The sequence below is a fragment of the Erithacus rubecula genome, assembly GCF_903797595.1.
Source record: "Erithacus rubecula genome assembly, chromosome: 19".
Taxonomy (NCBI): domain Eukaryota; kingdom Metazoa; phylum Chordata; class Aves; order Passeriformes; family Muscicapidae; genus Erithacus; species Erithacus rubecula.
In genome coordinates this window covers 11,072,738-11,092,325 of record NC_136671.1, presented here as the reverse complement: position 1 = coordinate 11,092,325, position 19,588 = coordinate 11,072,738, and the positions used below count along the sequence as shown (strand labels likewise).

At 51.6% G+C, this 19,588-nt stretch overlaps 1 protein-coding gene across 1 annotated transcript; it reads left to right on the top strand.

Moving 5' to 3' along the window:
* The first annotated feature begins 1,097 nt into the window (after nucleotides 1–1,097).
* Nucleotides 1,098–14,299, top strand: ABCB9 (ATP binding cassette subfamily B member 9). Its single transcript, XM_079322331.1, has 12 exons — nucleotides 1,098–1,168; nucleotides 2,615–3,300; nucleotides 3,653–3,767; nucleotides 4,206–4,336; nucleotides 5,290–5,495; nucleotides 5,881–6,078; nucleotides 7,624–7,752; nucleotides 8,871–9,059; nucleotides 9,585–9,758; nucleotides 11,171–11,330; nucleotides 11,424–11,560; nucleotides 12,598–14,299. The coding sequence occupies exons 2-12, from the start codon at nucleotides 2,688–2,690 to the stop codon at nucleotides 12,925–12,927; spliced, it is 2,382 nt and encodes a 793-aa protein (XP_079178457.1). The 5' UTR covers nucleotides 1,098–1,168; nucleotides 2,615–2,687; the 3' UTR covers nucleotides 12,928–14,299.
* Nucleotides 14,300–19,588: the final 5,289 nt, after the last annotated feature.

Below are 19,588 nucleotides of genomic sequence, written 5' to 3'. Positions count from 1 at the left end.
GGCTCAGTCCTGCCAGAAAGCTCCACCTTGACTGTGGTTTGGAAGTTGCCCTTTGGGAGTGATTGCACCAAAGCCCAGGAGTGATCTGGGTGCAGATGAAGAGAAGCAGAAACCAGACCTGGCTTAGCCACGAGCAATGTTTCCTGCAGCTTTAAAGTGTCCCTGCTGTGAGCCTGAGCCAGGAATAGTCACTCCAGGTCTGACTGTTCCTGGTGGATGTGGGAAGGGCTTGAAGTGAGAGATTCTTTTTGTTTTTAATTTTTTCTTTTGTTTTGTTTTAAGCACTTACTAGCAGAAATAAAGTTAACAAGAGAATGTGATCTTTTTGATTTTGGTTATCCAGAGAAAAATGAATTTGTCTTTTGTAATGTCACTGTGTTGTTCTCTCCAGAAATGGAGTGAACTCCAGGAATCCTGACATCTGTACCTGTGCTAGGGGTGTTTTTAAGCCCAGCACTCCAAAAACACATGGAAACTTTGGGATAATGACACTGCCCTGTCCCTCTGTCACCTGTATAGCCCCCCTGGATGCATGGGTGATGTCCAGGGAAGAGCCTGGACCCTTTCCTTCCTCAAGAGTTTGAGTGGGAGGTGAAGGGGAAAAGTAATTTACAAGCTGGATTTCTCAAAAGTGGATCCCTCTGTTTTAGGGGTTAATTAAACCCTTGTCAAGTCTCTCTTGAGGGGTTAATTAAACCCCCATTGAGCCCCTCTTTAAGGATTAACTTGTTAACCATTAAAATCATTATATATCATTAAAATATTATTTCGAGCCCTTTTCCCGGTTGCTTTTGAGCCAACTCCTATGTTGTATTTTCCTTCTTTACTGCAGGAATTACAGAACCAATAAAGTAATTTTTAAAATTCAAAACCAGGTATATTCAGAGAGGATTTAAAAAACCTTCTAAGGGGAGGAAATTTCCGGGGCTGCCTTTGCCGCGTCGGGGCGGGATTTTACCGGGACAGGGGGAACCGGGGACCCCCAAATTCGGGGCTCGAGGGGAGGGGAGTGTCCCCCGCTGTGGGCGGGGCCGGGCGCGCGCCGCAGGGAGGGCGTGGTCAATGGGGCGTGGTCAGTGAGTGACCACGCCCGGCACCGACCTTGCTCCCGGGACGCGCCGCCGCCGCTCGGAGCGGGCTGATCCCGCTGATCCCCGACTCGCCGCCGGTAAGAGCCGGGCGAGGCTGAGCTGCCGGCAAGGGGGAGCCGTGTGTGGGTGTCCGGCCGGGTATGGCGGGCACGGCCCTTCCCGGGTGTCCCGCGTCACTCTCGGGACATTCTGCTCCGCGGGGAAGGCGGGATGCGAGTGGGGACCTTGGGCTGTTCCTTGGGGCTGGGGACACTGCTGCGGGTGGTGGGGAGCTGCGGTGGCTGCCTTCTACTCCTCCTCCTCCTCCTCCATGGGCCGGATCCGCGCAGCTTTGCAGCGGATGGCAGCAGCGAGCACCCTGGGAAGCGTGTGCTGCTCCTCCCTGGCATCGCTGCTCTGCTTTGCCTCCATCCCTCCTTCCCCACCCATCCCGTGCTCTCCCAAACTGCAACCTCTGTCCTGCTTTCCTCCGCTCTTTCAGCTTTTTATCCCACTCGCCCGCCCACCGAGCGGCTCTCGCCCAAGGGCGCAGCTTGTCCGGTGCCAGCGGCTGCCCTTGGTCGCGGTGGTTTGGCTTTGGGGGCTGCGGTCACACAGGCCGGAGTGTGGCCCACACATGGCACCCCTTGTGCGGCGCCTCCCGCACTGTGCACCAGCAGTTTGAGCTGCTGACCCAGCACAAATCCCAGCATCAGGGGCCTCCCTCTTGCCAGCGAGTGGCTCCTAGGGCATGGCACGGGAGCGGGTGAGCGGCTCGCCCGGCTCGGAGCGGGTCGAGCTTTCTGCCCTTCCCCGTGTCCATTGGGAGCCCGCCCCAGCATCGCTGCTGCCCGACAGAGCCCTGCGTGTCAGCAGAGGCAGCGTCCCTCCCGGCCCGGAGTCTTCCTGCCCCGCTGGACGCGGCTGTGGAATTCCAATCCCTTTTTAATTTCCTCTCGGGATTTTTGTTGTGTCATTGAATTGCATGCTGGCTGCACGGCGGGTTTAGCGGGCTACACCGAATTAATATCCAAGAGGGCTGGGGTTAGCAAGGTGTGGCAAGCTGCAGTACATGTGGTTTAGTCTTATTTTGATGAGGGGGATTATAGAGCTGAGCTGTTCCCGTGTCTGCTTTCCTACGGTTTTGACTGCTTGGTTTTAACTTTGTCCTGAGAAAGGTGGGCGGGGACTCTGGGATCATGACTGTCCAAGTTTAACACCTACACGGCTCCCTAGAGCAGGACACGTGGCTGCACCCAGCAGCCGCCACAGCAAGCAAGGACAAAGATTCTCATCGGGATGTGCAGATTTCTGCTCTGGGATTCAGGATGGGTGAAGACATCCGGGAGGGAAGTTTGTGCTGCTCATTTAATGAAATACCTTGGGGTGTGTGCAGCAGGGGAGGGGAGGAGGTGCAGACAGTGGTGTCTGGAGTCAGGATGGGTTGGTGGGGCACTGGCACAGTTGTCCCCCCATCCTGCTTCCCTTTCCCTGCCTCTTCTCTGGGGTAAATAACCCCATCCCTCTCTTCTCTCCCTGCGCAGAGGCCACCATGAGCACACCCTTCCTGTGCTAGGGCTGCCCTGACCCCGTGAGTGATCCCAGCCCGGTGACAGGATGCGTGCCTGGAAGGCGGTGGCCAGCACGCTGGCGCTCAGCGGGGCCGACGTGGTGGTGACCACGCTGCTCTACACCCACGGCCAGGGCGGCCGCAATGTCCTGCAGGACCTGCGGCACTTCAACATCTTCAACTCGCTGCTGGACATCTGGGGGGGCTGCCTGTACCGCAGCTGTGTGCTGCTGGGCGCCGCCATCGGCGTGGCCACCAACACGGCCTACGGCCCCCGGCGCCTCCGCGCCTCGCGGACCTTCATCGCCCTCGTCTGCCTCCTCATGGGCATCTACATGATGGTGAAGCTGCTGCTCTACTCGGAGGTGCGGAAGACCATCAGGGACCCCTGGTTCTGGGGGCTCTTTGCCTGGACCTACGTGGCGCTGGCGGCCACCTTCGGGCTGTGGCAGCTGCTGGCCTGTGTCACCTCCTCCCGCGAGGCGCTGGGGCCCGGCTCTGAGTCCCGTGCTGAGGTGGAGGAGACCTGTGATGGGGGCACCCCGAGGGACAAGAGGGAGGAGGCAGCAGGTCCCACCATCCATAAGCTGCTGTCCTACACCAAGCCGGATGCCTTCTTCCTGGGCATCGCCTCCTTCTTCCTCCTTGTGGCCGCCTTGGGTGAGTGAATGGACAGGCAGGGTGTGGTGTGCTCCTGTCCTCACCAGGGGGGCTGGAGGAACTGTGGTGGTGGGGCTTGGAATCACCTTAGGATTGCTGGTTTTGGGGATGCTGGGGGGCATGTGCTGCATGGGGTGGGTGAAAAATGTAATAGGAAAAAAACAAATGCAATAGGGGATAAAATGCACTAGGAGTGTAACATTCCCATGTGCCACAGGGTGTATTGTGTGATGGCTGAGTATCTCTTTGGTGGGGATGGGGCTATCCACAGGCTGTCACAGTTGGGAATACAGGTCCTGTGCCAATCCCATGCAGTGGGGCTGACCCTGCATGTGCTGTGCTTGTCCTGCAGGAGAGACCTTCCTGCCCTACTACACAGGGCTGGCCATCGACGGCATCGTGGTGCAGAAGAGCATGGATCGCTTCTCCACGGCAGTGCTGGTCATGTCCCTGCTTGCCATAGGAAGGTAATCCAGGGGCTGGATTTGGCCCGGGCAAGGAGTTTGGGGTTTTCCCACAAGAGCTTGTGGTGATGCACAGACACCCACCCCATCAGTTCACTGCCAGACCCTAAGGATGTGCTGTGGATTCTGGATGCAGAGAGGCCGTGGCTGGCAGTCAGGAGGCCTTTGTGTGGCCCTTCATCTCCATCTGCTGGAGGTGGGGGAGCAGGAGTGGACACAGGGAATGGGTTCCCTGGGCAATGCTGTTCCAGCAGTGCTGTGTTCCCTCCCAAAGCTTGTGATTAGGACCAGCCACCACTGTGCTGGTGGCACCCAGGAGAGGTGTGGGCTGGTGATAAGTGGTGTCAGCAGTGCCCAGGCCCTTGGCCCGGCGTGGGGGTGTTTGTGTGGCTGAGAGGGTTTCGTGTCCATGGCTCTATAACGTTTCTTATCTGCAATTAGCTCATTTGCCGCAGGTATCCGGGGCGGCGTTTTTACGCTCATCTTCGCAAGACTGAACATCCGCCTTCGCAACTGCCTCTTCAGGTCGCTGGTGTCTCAGGAGATGAGTTTTTTTGATGAGAATCGCACAGGTTGGTTCCTCTCTCACCTGGATTTGCTCTAAGCCCTCTGTCCCATCCCAGATTTTTTCCCCTTGGCTTGCTCTGCTGTCACACAGCAGACTGGGGGCAGCCAGAGGCAGCACCTGTGTGCTCGTGGTTAGAAACAGAGGCAGAAAGCTTTTCCCTTTCTGTTGCCTCCCTCTGTGGGGATGTCCCATTGCCACCCATCAGCCTGGCATCCAGAAGTCCCACCCCCAAAACTCCCATTTCCTTTTTCCCATCAGTTCCTATTGGTGGGCTGCTCTTCAGCTCTGTCCCTGAAACTTTGGATGTGTGAGGCTTGCTGAGTGTGCTTGTTGCTTTCCCTGCTTGCAGTTCAGTCCTGTCCCAGTCCCAGGCCTGGGACTCTGGTGTAACTTTCACACATTTAATTTTGTCTCGGTGGTATTTTTAGTTTTGAGGCTGTTGCTGTATTTAGCAGTGCCTTGATAGCTGAGAACAGCAGAGATGTTACTGGAAGTGGAGTACAAGTAACCCTTGACTTGAACAAAAGCATGAGAATTCATCTGTACTCAAACACAGGCCAAGGATTTCAGAGTTCAGTGTGATGTTTGCTGGCTGTAACACTCAGCTCCACCAAAAGGCACCGCCAGAGCTTCATCCCTCAGGAGCTGGACCCATGTCCTCAGGTCCCTTGGGTTAGCTCCAGGCTGTGGACTGTGTGTGGCCTGTGGGCTGCCCTCCAGCATAGGATGCTGCCACAGTCCCCTTTGCTATCTCCTGCTCCTCATGCATGCAGCAGTCCAAGCTCCTCCGCCTTGCATTTCATCCACAGTGGTGGAGAGTTGCCACCCTTCAGACCCCCAGCTGGTTGGATGGGGAGCTCCATCTGGCTCTGGCATGGGGTGTGGGACACAGTTAGCAGTGACCTGCCGTGGTGACACGTCCCTGCTCTCCCCTTCCCCGACCCCTCGTTGCTGCAGGGGACGTCATCTCCCGCCTGACATCGGACACGACCATCGTGAGCGACCTGGTCTCCCAGAACATCAACATCTTCCTGCGTAACGTGGTCAAGGCCACGGGCGTGATCTTCTTCATGTTCAGCCTCTCCTGGAAGCTCTCCCTGGTCACCTTCATGGGTTTCCCCATCATCATGTTGGTGTCTGATGTCTATGGGAAGTACTACCAGGTAGGCAGGAGCAGCTGGAGTTGCCACAATGCTGGGCTGGTCTCCCTGGGAAGCCATCAAGGAGCTTGGGGCTGATGGGAGTGATGCTGGAGTGTTTTGCTGCCAGCAAACACTGGGGGCAAGAAGGTGACATTAAACTGTGTGGGCAGACAGGTGTAGTGTGGGCTCTTACCTTGCTTCATGCCCAGGAGTGGAAGCATCTCAGGTCTGACAGAAGAGGTGGCTGGGCTGTGGAACATCCTGTATTGTATTCTATCTGCCTGTCCTCGTGCCATCTCTCCTCCCCATTTGGAGACCCTTGGTGGGGTCCCAGAGCCCGGGGTGAGCGGGGAGATGTGAGCATGGCACCCGCTGAGCTCCCTCTGCCTTCCCCTGCTCCCTGCAGAAGCTCTCCAAGGATGTGCAGAGCGCTCTGGCCAAGGCCAACAACACGGCTGAGGAGACCATCTCGGCCATGAAGACCGTGCGCAGCTTCGCCAACGAGGAGACGGAGGCCAACGTGTACTGGCAGAAGCTGCAGCAGGTGTACAAGCTCAACAAGAGGGAGGCCATGGCTTACACCTACTACGTCTGGTCCAGTGGGGTAGGTGATGGTCCTGGGGCTTCCCTGCGTGGGGCTGGGGTGGGCAGGGGAATCTCTCCAGATCCCAAAGCACACATGGTTCTCCTCTGCTCGCAGGGAACTCTGTGGGGTGAGCCCAGCCCTGCTGCCCACTGCCAGTAATCCCCGGACTCTTGATCATTTGTTATTTTCATTTTTTGATAAAAACGCATCCTGTTCCACCCCGAGGCAGCGCTGTGTTGTTCTGTGGAACTGCCTGTTTTCCTCAGCAAATGGGGCAATAATTGATAAGAGCTCAAGGTCGTGGAGCAGCCCATGGCTGCGTGGTGCTGCAGTGTGTGCCTGTGCCAGCTCCGCTCCGGGGCTCCGGCTGGGAACAGCCGCGGCGTTGGTTGAGCTCCTGCTCGGCAACGGAGATTTCTGTGTGGGTGGTGGCAGGAGGAGGCTGCTGGGCTTTGGGCTTTTTTCTTTTTTTTTCCCTGCAGAATGCTTTTTCGTTGTTTAATACCAGATGGTTTGGGACTTCTCCAGGGTTGGCAAACCCTTCACGTGAGGCTGCCCTTGTCTCTGCACATTCAGGGATCAAGGCAGTCTCTGGTGAAGGGTCTGTGAGTTATGGTGCCTTCGTACAGCTGTGAGAGACTTTATGGCTTCCCAAGTGTGGAAACAAAATGGGAGCATTATTAGCATTGTTTCTGGGCACCCAGGTGAGGCTGGAGCATGAGCTGGGTTGACACTGATCCTGACAAATGTAGGAAGGCAAAAGCCCTCAAAAACTGCTCCTGCAGGGCCCATGTAGAAGGAAGACAATGGATATAGCTCAGCTCTGGTAGTGTCCTTCTTGGAGGGAATGCAGGAGCTTAAGGTCAGAGCTATAGAGAGGCATTTTTCCCCTGTATTTTTATCTCTGTGAATTTACAGCCTCTTCTGTTCCCAGAGGACATCAAGGCATCACTGCTTTTTGGAGCACTGGGGCAGCATGGAACAAAACCAGCTGAATAAAAGGGGCTGGTATTTGTCACATCAGAGCTGATCTGTCTCCTTCCTAGAGTAGGTGGTACCCCCCACACTGACTTCAGACAGCAGCTGGGGTTATGCTTCAGGGACTTGTACAAGCAAGGAAGATATTCTGCAGTAACTCCTGCCTCGATTCTGTGTTCCAAATTAAAATGTGTCACTCTCCTGTAACAGAAAGTTTATTTTAGTGGTGCGGTGACTGCTTGTCTTGGATAATTTAACATAGATTATTATGCTTGAGGACATTAGTCCAAGAGAGTTCATGAGATGCTCTGTAATTTCAGATAAATTCTGTCTCCTTGGCTGTTGTCCCTCGGGACTTGTTTTGTTGAAAGGTATCTGCCCAGCTCCTTAAATCAGCCCATGTACTCGAGTTGTTTTTGTCATTTCCATGCTCACTCCTCCAGCTGACAGCTGCACTGTCAGGGATCCTCAGGGCTCAAAGAATAAACATCAGCACATGAAGTTTGGGTTGTTGTATGAGTAAATGACAAATGCACCAAAATATCCCTTGTCCTTGCTGATCCTGGGGCGTTTTCTTGCTTTCAGCTGACCCTGCTGGTGGTCCAGGTCAGCATCCTTTACTATGGTGGGCACCTCGTGATCTCTGGGCAAATGACGAGTGGAAATCTGATATCCTTCATCATTTATGAGTTTGTCTTGGGAGATTGCATGGAGGTGAGTCAGTTTTAGCAGGGAATCTCAGAATGGGTTGGGCTGGAAGGGACCTTAAAGGGTCCATCTTATTCCAACTCCCTGCCATGGGCAGGGGCACCTTCCACACCTTCCCAGGCTGCTCCAAGCCTCATCCAACCCAGTCTTGGACACTTCCATGGGTGGGGCTGCCAAAGCTCTGAGCAACCTGTGCCAAAGCCTCCCCACACTCTGGCTACCCCTTCTATCTCCCAGAAGGTTCCAGGGCAGTTGCAGGGAGAGATCCAGTCCTGACTTTCCTAAGACACATTTCTTTGGTGCTGGGGGACTGCCAGAAGGGGGATTCTCCCCTCTGCTCCCCATTCCTCCCCTGCTGTGGTCTCACAACCTTCATGTTCCTGAAGAAGTTTGTCCCCCAAAAAGGCAACTGGGATTAGAGGGGTCAGGCTGGCCCTGCTGAAGGGCAAAGCCCTGGCTGCCTGCCAAGCACATTTCCTGGCGTGAAGAATGAAGGGATTACAAAGCTGCCTGTTAAATTTCAGGCTTCATTAAAAACTTAATTATATTACTTTTTTTTTCTCTGGAATAGGCTGCAAGCTGCTGCGTTGGCAGCACGTTAGCAAGATGGGATTGTGGGTGGGATGGTAGAGCCCACCCAGGGCTGCCTTCCCCTTGCAGAGGCATAAATTTGGCTAATCCAGGCAGGAATGATCCAGTCGAGGTTTTCTCACAGCCAAGTGTGGTTTTGGTGGTGCTTCAGCCTCTGTGCAGGCGCAGAGCAGAGCTGGAGGCAGCTTGCCTGGCTCTCACCATCTGTTCAGATGACTGCAGGCTCTGGTGGGGTTTCCAAGCTGTGGTTTTGGTGTGGATTTAGTTTGGTTTGGGGGTTCTTTTCCCCTCATGGTGGGATACATAGTTACAGTACAAACTGTTCTGCAGCTCTGGGTTTAATATTGAAAAATGACCTTTCTCTGGGTTGTCCATACCAAACAGAGGAGGAACAGTTTTCTTTTCCTGTGTCTGATGACTGCAGCCAATATCAGGCAATGGGAGATTTGGGAATACCTCAGCCATTCTCCTTATGAGTGTCACTGATTCCCCCCTCACTGGGGAAGGTCTCACCGTGTCCTCTCCCCTTGCAGTCCATCGGCTCTGTGTACAGTGGCCTCATGCAGGGAGTGGGAGCTGCTGAGAAAGTCTTTGAGTTCATCGACCGCCAACCCACGATGGTGCACGACGGGTCCCTGGCCCCGGATCACGTGGAGGGGAAGGTGGAGTTCAGGAATGTCACCTTCTCCTACCGCACGCGCTCCGCAACGCAGGTGCTGCAGGTGAGCCCCGTGGGCACTGCCTGCTCCCAGCACCACGTGCTGCTGCTGCAGCCTGGCCACAACCAAGCCCCAGCCCTGGGGAGGGGCAGCTGCCTGTCAGAGATGTGTAAAGGCAGGCTCAGTGCATGCTGGAGAACAGATTAAAAGGAGCAGTGGGGTTTAGGGCCGGCCTTCCTTACAAGGAATGAGATTTATTAATAAAACCCTTGTTCCCTGCTCAGGCATTAAACATGTCAGCGTGGTACAGGGCTTTGTGCCAAGCTTCCTCACACTGTTTCCGTGGGAGAGGGGCTGGGATCATGAGGCAGGGGAAAGCAGCAAAGAGGTCAGTTTGCTTTGTAGAGGACCTGCTACATCAGCAGGTAAATCTGAAGCAATTTGGAGGCTTCTTGCTTTCTCAGAGCCAAGAGAAATGGCTGATGTGGCACATCACCAAGGCAGAGGGTCACTGTGGCCAGATTCTGGCTACTTGTCTTGTGCAGTGCCCCAGGACACTGAGAAAAGCCTCTCCCATCCATGTTGCAGAACGTGTCCTTCACCCTGCACCCTGGCAAAGTGACAGCACTGGTGGGTCCTTCAGGGAGTGGGAAGAGCTCCTGTGTCAACATCCTGGAGAACTTCTACCCTCTGCAGGACGGGCAGGTGCTGCTGGATGGGCATCCCATTAACATGTACGATCACAAGTACCTGCACTCCGTGGTACGAGCGACTGATACGAGTATTCTGGCTGTGATACCTGTGTTCTGCTTAGCCCAGTGACCACCTGCAGGGCTCAGAGGGGATGCATGGCACTGCTGCACGTTGCTTTGGGTTTGATCTGCCAGCTTCAGAAGCATCCAGAAAGCTGGAGGCTTGGAAGTGGTCCAAGAAATTAATTTGGATAATTTGTGGGGGTGGAAGGGAAAGGGATGGAGGTTGGTTTCAAGGGGAAGGGGAAGCCTTCCAAAAACAGAACAAAAAACATGTTTTGTTTGGTATTTTTTGGCCAACACAGTAGAAATACGTTTTTGGCTGTTGGATTAATTATCATCTAAATTGGGTTTGGAAAAAAGAGTTTTGCATTCCTCCAGCAATTTCTACCTTAAGATCTTACAGTAATTCTCAGCTAATGGGGAGTTAAACCTCTCAGGATCCTGGCAGCAGCTGGAGCACCAGAAGGGCTGGTGCTTTGCCTAGGAGAGGGGTCTGGGCCCCTCAGCTCTCATCTGTGTGTCAGCACAGATCAGCCTTCATCTCTGCAAGTAACTGCCTCCTTTGTTTGCCCCCGGAGCAAATGGTCTCAGCAGTCAGCAGGAAAACCTGAAAACAATTGATCAGAGACAGGCTGGAAAGCCAAAGTCACTGTGACTAATTTACATTCCCTGCCCGTATGGAGTGAAAATCAAAGGCCAAGCAAGTCTTTCAGTTTAGAAAGTCTGGTGTGGTGTTAGGAGCATGGGGAGAAGTCAATTAAAATATGACCATGTCTCCCTGACTCTCTCATGCACAGTTCTGATTAATAGTTTGAAAGGTTTGATTTATTCCAATATCAAGGGTTGGATAAAGTAGCTGAACATGACAGTGAACAGCCATAGCTGTAAGGCAGGACAGGGAGACTGTTGCTAAGCAATTAAGGAATTGCAGCAGTCCCTAACTTGCTCATTTGGGATTAAAAGATGCAAGAGGGCTCATTCACATGGCCCAAGTGTGATAACTGGCCTTGAAAGGAAAATCAGCAAGGGCCTGGGAGAGGGTCTCTCCAGTTTGACTTTTCCCAGCAACTGGTTTTCCACTCTGGGAAAAGCAAACAGTGATGGGAATAACAGATCTGGAGCAAAACCACAGCAGGCTTTAGGAGGGGGAAGCCTATCCCAGATGCCAGTGTGGCAGCATTGCATCAAGTTTCTTTCCTGCAAAAAGAAATTTGCATCTTTCTAGCAGAAGATGCAAACTGGGCGTCCTGATGTTGGCATCCTCACTGGAAGCTCACCTTGAGCACTTCTATATCTTGGTTAATGACATTTCTGTGCCTTGATCTCAATCCTTACTCAGCAGGAACAAATGTCAGTGGTCTGAGATGCCGTGCAGTGCGCATTCTTCTCCTGACCCCTGCTGTCCCTTGCTTCCTGCAGATCTCCCTGGTGAGCCAGGAGCCCGTGCTGTTCGCCCGCTCTATTGCAGAGAACATTTCCTATGGCTTAACTTCAGCCTCCTTCGAGTCAGTGGTTCAGGCTGCCCAAAAGGCCAACGCCCACAACTTCATCACCGAGCTCCAGGACGGCTACCACACAGGTACCCACCCCGCTGCTGGGCCTGGCAGCTGCGCTGCTTGGCACCTCTTGATTTTTATTTTGACCCCTTCCTCTCTCTGCCTTGACCCAACAGAGGCAGGTGAAAAAGGAGCTCAGCTGTCAGGGGGGCAGAAGCAGAGGGTGGCGATTGCCAGGGCCCTGATCCGAACCCCTCCCATCCTCATCCTGGACGAAGCCACGAGCGCGCTGGATGCAGAGAGCGAGCACGCGGTGAGGGGCTGACCTGGGTGCTTGGGACAAAGAGGGTTTGGAGGACAGGCTGCAGCCTCAGTTTGCAGCCAGTGGATAAACCTACTCTTGACATGGTGTGATCAGACTGCTATTCAGAATGATCAGAATTCCTGCTAATTCCGCAGCAGGAATTTGCTTTCAATGCTCACAGCAGCCAGTGCCTGACAAACCTGATGAGGTAGAGGGTCTTCTGATTTTTTTCAATGTGGAAAGAGTTAATTGCCATGCAGACTCTGTGCAGCCTTTCAGGACAGGATACAGAGGAAGACCCTGTAAAATGGTACTGCAGCAAGGAGAGTAGGACTGTCTGAACTCAAATCCTAGCTGAGGCACCAAGGAAGCCACACTTGCAGGAAAAGCCTTGAGCATCCTGTGAACTGGTTTCTTTGTCTGGGATGTGATGCACCAGCAGCAGTTTGGCCTCCCTGATGTAATGACACGAGGGAAAGCCTGTTAAAGGCTGGGATTTGAGGATGTGCCTCCAATCCCAGAGGACAAATCCTGCTGGAGCAGCCCAAGTGTCTGACCTTGGAGAGCTTGCTGCCTCAGGTCCTCAGTCACGTGTGGTAACTGATGCCAGCCCAGGGCTGGTTTTGGCTACCCAGGGGTGTCAAGGTGACATGTGCCTGATGGCCACCTGCCTGCCTTTAGACGTCAGTGCTATTGTCCCTTGACTGGAAAAAAAAACCCTCTCTTGCCTTGCCTTGATACACTCAGGAAAGAATCCTGCTTTTCTGAGCAGCTGCATTCACCAGGTATCGGCTCCCTGCAGTCTCTGCCAGCACCACGTGGCCTCCAAATTTGGGCCCCAGCTGTAACAAATCCCCAGCTTGCAGGATCAGACCTGTGTTCATACCAAACCTGGCTGGACTGCGATGGGCTTTGGGCTGCAGCTGGGAGCTGAGCTGGACATGCTGGTGCTGGTAGTGCTGCAGAGAGCCAGAGGAGAACACATCTCCTGTCCAGAGGTGTCTGCTCTCCCAGTGCCCAGGCCCTGACACCTTTTCTCCCCGCAGATTCAGCAGGCGATCTACGGCGACTTGCAGAACCACACGGTGCTTGTCATAGCGCACAGGCTGAGCACTGTGGAGAGGGCACACAACATCATTGTGCTGGACAAGGGCCGCGTGGTGCAGCAGGGCTCGCACAAGGAGCTGATGGAAGAAGGAGGCCTTTATTCCAAGCTGGTGCAGAGACAAATCCTGGGGCTGGAGGGGGGCGGCACGGACAGAGCGCAGGCTGCAGCACGGGGGGATTCGGCGAGGGCGCCCGGCGGGCTGCAGGAGCAGTTCAGGACAGACCCTCCCCTGGCACAGGACGATTTCACCAACGCTGCTCCCAAGTGAGGAGCCGCGGCTGCGCTCGGACGCTCCCCGGACGCTGGGACGGCGCCGCTGGCTCGCCCCGTGTCACACACCCTGCACCCCCAAACACGCCATAGAGCTTCCTGGTGGCACCTGCCAGCTGGCAAAACAGGGATTCACTCGAGGGAGCTGGGTCTTTAGCAATTCTCAGCATTTCTACTGGGTTTCTTTTCTTACTACCAGTAACTCCTCCCGACTGGGACTTTTCTCCCATCGACCTGCATGTGTAACTGCTATTAACTGTAATGGATGTTAAATGCATGCGTGGAGGGGAAGGGTGAAAACCCCTCCAGGAATTTCAGGGGGTGGCTTTTGTGGCTGGAGAGAAAAATGGTGATTGTAAAGCAAGGTCCTGCTCCCTCTGTCAATCTATGGGGCTAATCCAAAGTTGGCTGAAGCCTGCAGGGAGTTCCCTTTGGCTTTGGTGAAAACTGGATCACTCCCATGGAGCTGAAATCGGGAGAGTTTTGCACTGAGTGCCTGCAGGCTCAGGCTCTCAACCATTGCTGCTGAGCTTGTATCACGTAGTATCCATCCTTGCTGGGACAAGCCAGGGGACCGGAGGCAGATGTTACTTTCTCATTTGCTCTTGGTGCTTGGTGGGTGTTTGTTTTTAAGGATGAAATGTTTTACCATAACTGGGTTAGGTTTTGGGGCTTGGGGTTTTTTTTTGTTTGATTTGTTTGTAGTTTTTTAACGTTACTTGTGTGCACTGTGCAATGTCTGTCTGGCTCCAGCATCCACTGAGAATTGGTCTGTTACTTCAGAATTTTTTTTAACTCACAACCCCGGTGCTGGCGTGAAAAAAACACTACTAAAGACAGGCATAAAACACTAAAAAACAGCACTTTATAAATCCCACCAAAGCTTTGTTCAGCTTCAGGCCATGCTAGCGACTTCACTGCATGGGAAATCTGTTCTGTCACGTTCCTTGAAGTCCAACTTCAGCTGCCTGAACTTTCTAATGTGTTTCTTTGACTATTATTTATTTTAGTATGAGGGATAGAAAGAAATGTGTTGCTCCTAGCCTTTTGGGGTAATGGCTCTGGCTTTGTAGTGTTATCTTGCTATAGATTGGTGAAAAATCCTGTGCAGCCAGGCAGGTGCTGTTTTAAAAATAGCATTTCTAGGGGAACACTGCCTTCAGACTCTGCATAGTTAAGATATTCTCTCAAGCACTTTAGCTCTCATGTTTTCTGATACTTGAATGCTGCTGCAGTTTCCTTTCCAGCAGGTTTGCATTTTTGTTCTTGGCAATGTTTTGTTTTCATTTAGTGATGTTTTACAAACTCTAAATTTAGTGTCCTTGAGGAGGGATGCTCAAAAGAAATAAAATACTACCTCTGCCACTCAACATTGAGCTGCTCTGGCTGGGGGTGTTTTTTGCTTTCTGGGTTTTCAAGGTAATGTTCATCTGACACCACAGCTGAATGCAGCTGCTCGTGCACGTGTTCTGGGGAATGACAAGAGGAACCCACAGAGAAGGAGGTATGTCAAGCACTTCAGCATCTGATAATGGCTGGGAGCCCAGCAGTCAGGATAACTCATTTCCATCCCAGATGGATCCTGTTGGGTGTCAGTCTCCCAGGGAAGGACAGGCAGTCTGACTGTTCTTAAGGCAAGGTGCTCCCTTACTGGAATCTTTTCAGCTGCTGGCCTTTATGATATGATAACAATCTGTGCCTCAGAAGCAGAACAAGATCTCTTTCTGTTTTCCTCCACTCTGGGAACCTGTGTGGAGCTCTGAACTCCTCAATCACCCATTTAGTAAATGGCCAGGGGTTCCTGCTTGATGGAAATTTGCACTGTGGGTATGAGGAGGTTGGGGGTTCCACCCAACACTGACAGGCAAGTGATTAATTCTGCATTTTTATCAGTACCTGGGAGCAGAATGTAGCCACCAGTTCACAGAAGAGGAATTGATTTCTGCTTAATTAAAAAACTGGAGCAAAACCCAAATTGGGTTCCCTGGGAGCTAGGGAAGCCAACTCACCCTGCAAAGTACTGGTAGGACAATGATCATTAGTGTATGAGATAACAGAAAAGAGAATTTGATTGTGTCCTCTGTGATACTCCCAGGCAGGGCTGCAAAAAGAGAAGTGGAGGATGCAATCAGATTGGTTTTAGTGCAAAAACTACATAGAATTTCAGGAAGGAAACCCTGTTTCTCAAGGCTGCTGTGATGATAATCCCAGCATTGTATTCCCAGGTTAGGTCCAAACAGCTTCAATTGAAATGGCACACTGGAAACAGCAGATTGTCTCTGCTGGTGGCACCAGTCCAAGCTGATAACAGAGCCTTTGTTCATTGCCACAGGTGCTGAATTCTCTCCTCTGCATCCAGATAACTCAAGGCTACTTTTCCCCTGAGCCTCTCATCTTGTGGCTTGAATGGACCCTTTTATTGTGCTGTTGGCACATGACATGTGGCACTGCTTGTGTGCTAAAGCTTTCCTATACCCTGGAAGATGGGTGGGAGCTCCACACACCACCAGGGATCCAGCAGAATTCATCTAATGCAGACATTTTTGCCTGCACAAACCCCGGGATTTTCTGTATAGAAAATCCTGCCTTTCTAACTCATTCCAACTAGGGCTTCTTTTTGAAGTGAAAATGAGGGTCAGACGTGGCCATTAGCCAGACTGAGGCTGGCAGTAAAGCTGTGCTTCACCCAGAGCAGCAGTGGGAACTGCTCCAGAGCTGGAACAGGAGCTGCTTCCTGGAGCTGCCCAGTCCCTGCCTGTGGGCAGACTGTTTCAGGCTATTCTCCTGGAAACAAGGTCACTGTTCCCTCTGAAACCCTGGACTGTAGAATTTTGTGGCTGTGGCTTTGCCCAGAGTTGGGAATGTGAAAAAAATCACTTCAGTGCTTCTCAGTTAGAGTGATGGAGATAAAAAGTTCCTTTTCTTCAAAGGGAAAAGTCCTCAAAGGAACTCAGAGGGGCTCATCTGAAACCTTAACCTGGGGGCACTGAAGACTGTCTTGGCAGAACTGTAAGCAATTAAACATTTGAAAACACAACTGATTGCAAAGTTGACTGTATATCCCATGGCAGGTTGTTTTCCTCACTATTAATGAGCTCTAACCATTCCCTGTAATAGGTATAACCACAGCTTTATTTGATTTAAACAACAGTGAACCTTATCCAAGGTGAAATTTGAGAGTGTATCCTACAGTCCCAGTGTTCCCCAGGGACAGGGATTTATCCTGTACCCTTGCACAGCCATGGTCTGTGGCTGACTGACCCAGTAAATGAGCACAGAGTGATGGAAAAAAACACAGCTGTGTTTATTCCAACAACTTCTCCTGCCACACCAACCTCTGCCTCAATAAACAACTGTGTGTGTTTCAGTGGCTGCACTTTCTAGACCTTCAGCAGGTCTGGAAGTGCCACAAGCAAACAGAAAGTGCTTCTAGCTCAGGTTCAGAGATGTGGTTTAGTCTGAGGAGGAAAAATAAAATCTGCCTCTTCTATTCCACCTTCACTGTGAACTTCAGGCAAAGAAAATAAGTGCAGGTAAATAAACCTGCTGGTCTTCTCACACCTGCAGCTCCCTGAAAGAGAGGAATACCTTACAAACACCTGATTCCTGCTCTCTCTCAGACAGAGGGGCACTCATCTCTCAAACAGAACAGCTGTTTCTCTGCCAGGATGCTGAATATGCAGGTCATTTCCATGTGTGAAGGAATCTGGGTTGTGAAAATTAAACAGAAGTATGGGCTGTGCTTAATATACAGAAGGAAGTTAAATTGCAAATAAGCCCCAAAACTTATCTGCACATTGAGCAACCAGACTAATAGGGGTTAATGTACACCAGAGATGAGATTTGCAAATTCAATGTGTACATAACCAACCAGTTTGTCCAGGAAAAGAAAATAAGATGTGAAGGTGACTTGCAAAATATGTCTAAATCTAATAAATATGCATGAGTGCAGTGCTACTGACCGTAAAAGGATATGAGGTACCAGAAGGAAATTCAAGATCAAGTTTAAATAGGAAAAAAACTCCTAACATCTTATTTAAACTAGTTTGACTGCCAGTTCTCCCCAAGATTGGAGTCTAACTTCTTATTCAACATGACATAGTTTCCCCTGTAATTCTCACTTTGGTTTTTTTATTCCATTTCTCCTGTAATAGGAAATCCTGATTTCTGTACTTTGCCTGCTTACAGTTCTAATGTACTCGAATGCTGTCACCCTTCAAAAGGATTTCAGCAAAGGCAAATAGGAACCAAGCCTGGGGAGATGATAAATCCCAGCCTGCAGCACTGCAATATTTGATAAACCCTGTAGCCCAAAATCCTGGTTTATCTGCAATCCTTCATATCCTGTCCAAGTGATGTGCTGTCACAAGCCTTTATCTTTCATGAAAACTGCAGAATGGGAAGGCACCCTCCTACCTGCCCAAACAGAAAATATAATTATACAAAAGCAGTTGACTTCTATCTTGTGTCTCAGACTCAGCTGCTTTTCTAGACAACTGGACAACTCAATTACATGCAGGTGCTGACAAAAGTACACAAAAACAACCCAGATGTTTAATGCAGACTCCTCTCCAACATCACCAGAACCCAAATTACCTACACAGGGAGAAACAGTATTGCCAATATATGTTTTACTTGAGCACAAATGAGTTATGGTCTCACCTGTGACTGAGCAGTTCTTATTCCCCTTTTTAAGCAAAAAGCACCATGGCTGAGGGAATCTGAGAACTCCACTCAGGATCACACAGCACTGGTAAGACTAGATTAACAACATGAACCTGAGTCAGACTCTTCTAAACCACACTCCCCTCAAACCATTTATTTAGTTATGGTATAAAGTTCAATTACCAATGTTCTTGGGAAGAAAGGGCTTCTCCTAACCCCTCAACTAATCCCTCTGTTTGTATGTGAGTGTATCTCTACGTGTGTTTGCATGTGCAGATTTACAGCAGGTTTAACCACGCCTGTAACTGTTTGACGGGCATGTGCAAATACAGGCTACAGTGGAATGGTGTTGGCAGGGCGACTATCTGCCGGTTTTAAATAACAAGGCAGGGCTGCAGTGACTGTGCAAAGCCCTGTCAGTGCCCAGGGCACGGCTGCTGACTCACCTGGCAGGGAGCACATGCCTGCAGCAGGCAGGTGTGCTGGGCTGGCTGAGTGCTGTGATGCCTGCTGCATGTCTGTATCACCAAACACCTTCTCCCCACCCTGGGCTCAGCTTCCTGCTGCGCAAACATCGCGCCCTCACCCCCCTCTGAGCGCACCCAGGGCTGGGAGTGCCTCTGCACCCAGCAGCCAGGAGGCCTGGAAGGTTTCCTCCAGCAGGGTCACCTTGCTGGTGGTTATTCCCTGTGGATAATGATGACAAAGAGGGTTTCTGGGAGGGGAAGAGGCGTGGGGAGCCGGGTTTGGTTATAGGACAAAAGGACAACCATAAAGCTGTCACGTCATCAGGGTGTCCTGCCAGGAACTGCTGGGTCACTTCCTGAGTGTGACTGCAACTTCACTGCATCAGAATTGTATTGGGTCACTGTATGGATTTCTTTTCTCCAGTTAGATCAAAAATATCAACTCCAAAGGACAAGGCCCACGTGGCCATTCCCTCCCCTGCTCCCTTGGCTCCTGGCTCCTTTTGGCTCTCTCTCCACAGTTACACACACGGAAATAATACACACACCCACACCTACGTAGGGACAAAAGCAGGCCAGGAAGGTGCTGCATGCCAAGTGATGCATACAACTTAGGCTCTTTTAACACAATTAATTGTTTCCAGGCATAATTGTCTTTATCAGCTCTGCTAACAGCAGCAGTAATTGGGGAGCTGCTGCTCCTAAGGGTTACCACACACTGCCTACTCCAGTGCTGGTGACATGACTAGATAAGAATCAGAAGAACAAAATATATGGCGGTTTAATTGACGCAGTTTTTACTACATTGCATTTCAAAAGTATTTAAATTTACTGTGAAACACATCTTTGACAGATTACTTATTGACCTTCACTGTTGAAGAAGAAAGTGCTTAAAATGGATGAAACGACCTAGCACCAAAGCTTGGCCAGGTATGATTTTCAGCTATTTTAAACCTAAATAAGTACTCAGCCTAGGCTTGAGAACAATAATGCAATCACTCTTTTGAGATTTACTCCAGCCAAGTCCCAACCTGGGTAAGGAAATGCGAGTTAAATCTCCTGATTTCCCTTCCGAATTTACAGCTGCGGAGTTTGAAACAAAAGGAGGCCACGAGTGGATACAATACCTCAGGCAGGAGCTCCAGCCGGACCCAGGGCAGAGTCCGAGCCACCGCAGTGACCTGTGAGTGTCCCTGCAGCCACATCCCTGGGACCACACCGGAGCCCTGGGTCCACTCTGGCCCTCCCTTCAGGGAGAACACTGAGGAGCGTGTCCAGGGAAGGGAAGGGAGCTGGGGAAAGGGCTCAGCCTGGAGAAAAGGAGGCTCAGGGCTCTTCTGGCTCTGCACAACTCCCTGACAGGAGGGGACAGCTGGAGTTTGGGCTCTGCTCCAGGGAACAGGGACAGGAGGAGAGGGAACAGCCTCAGGCTGGGCCAGGGGAGGCTCAGGTTGGACACCAGGAGGAATTTAGGGTGCTAAAACATTGGAAATGGTTGCTCAGGGAAGTGGTGGAGTCTCCCTACCT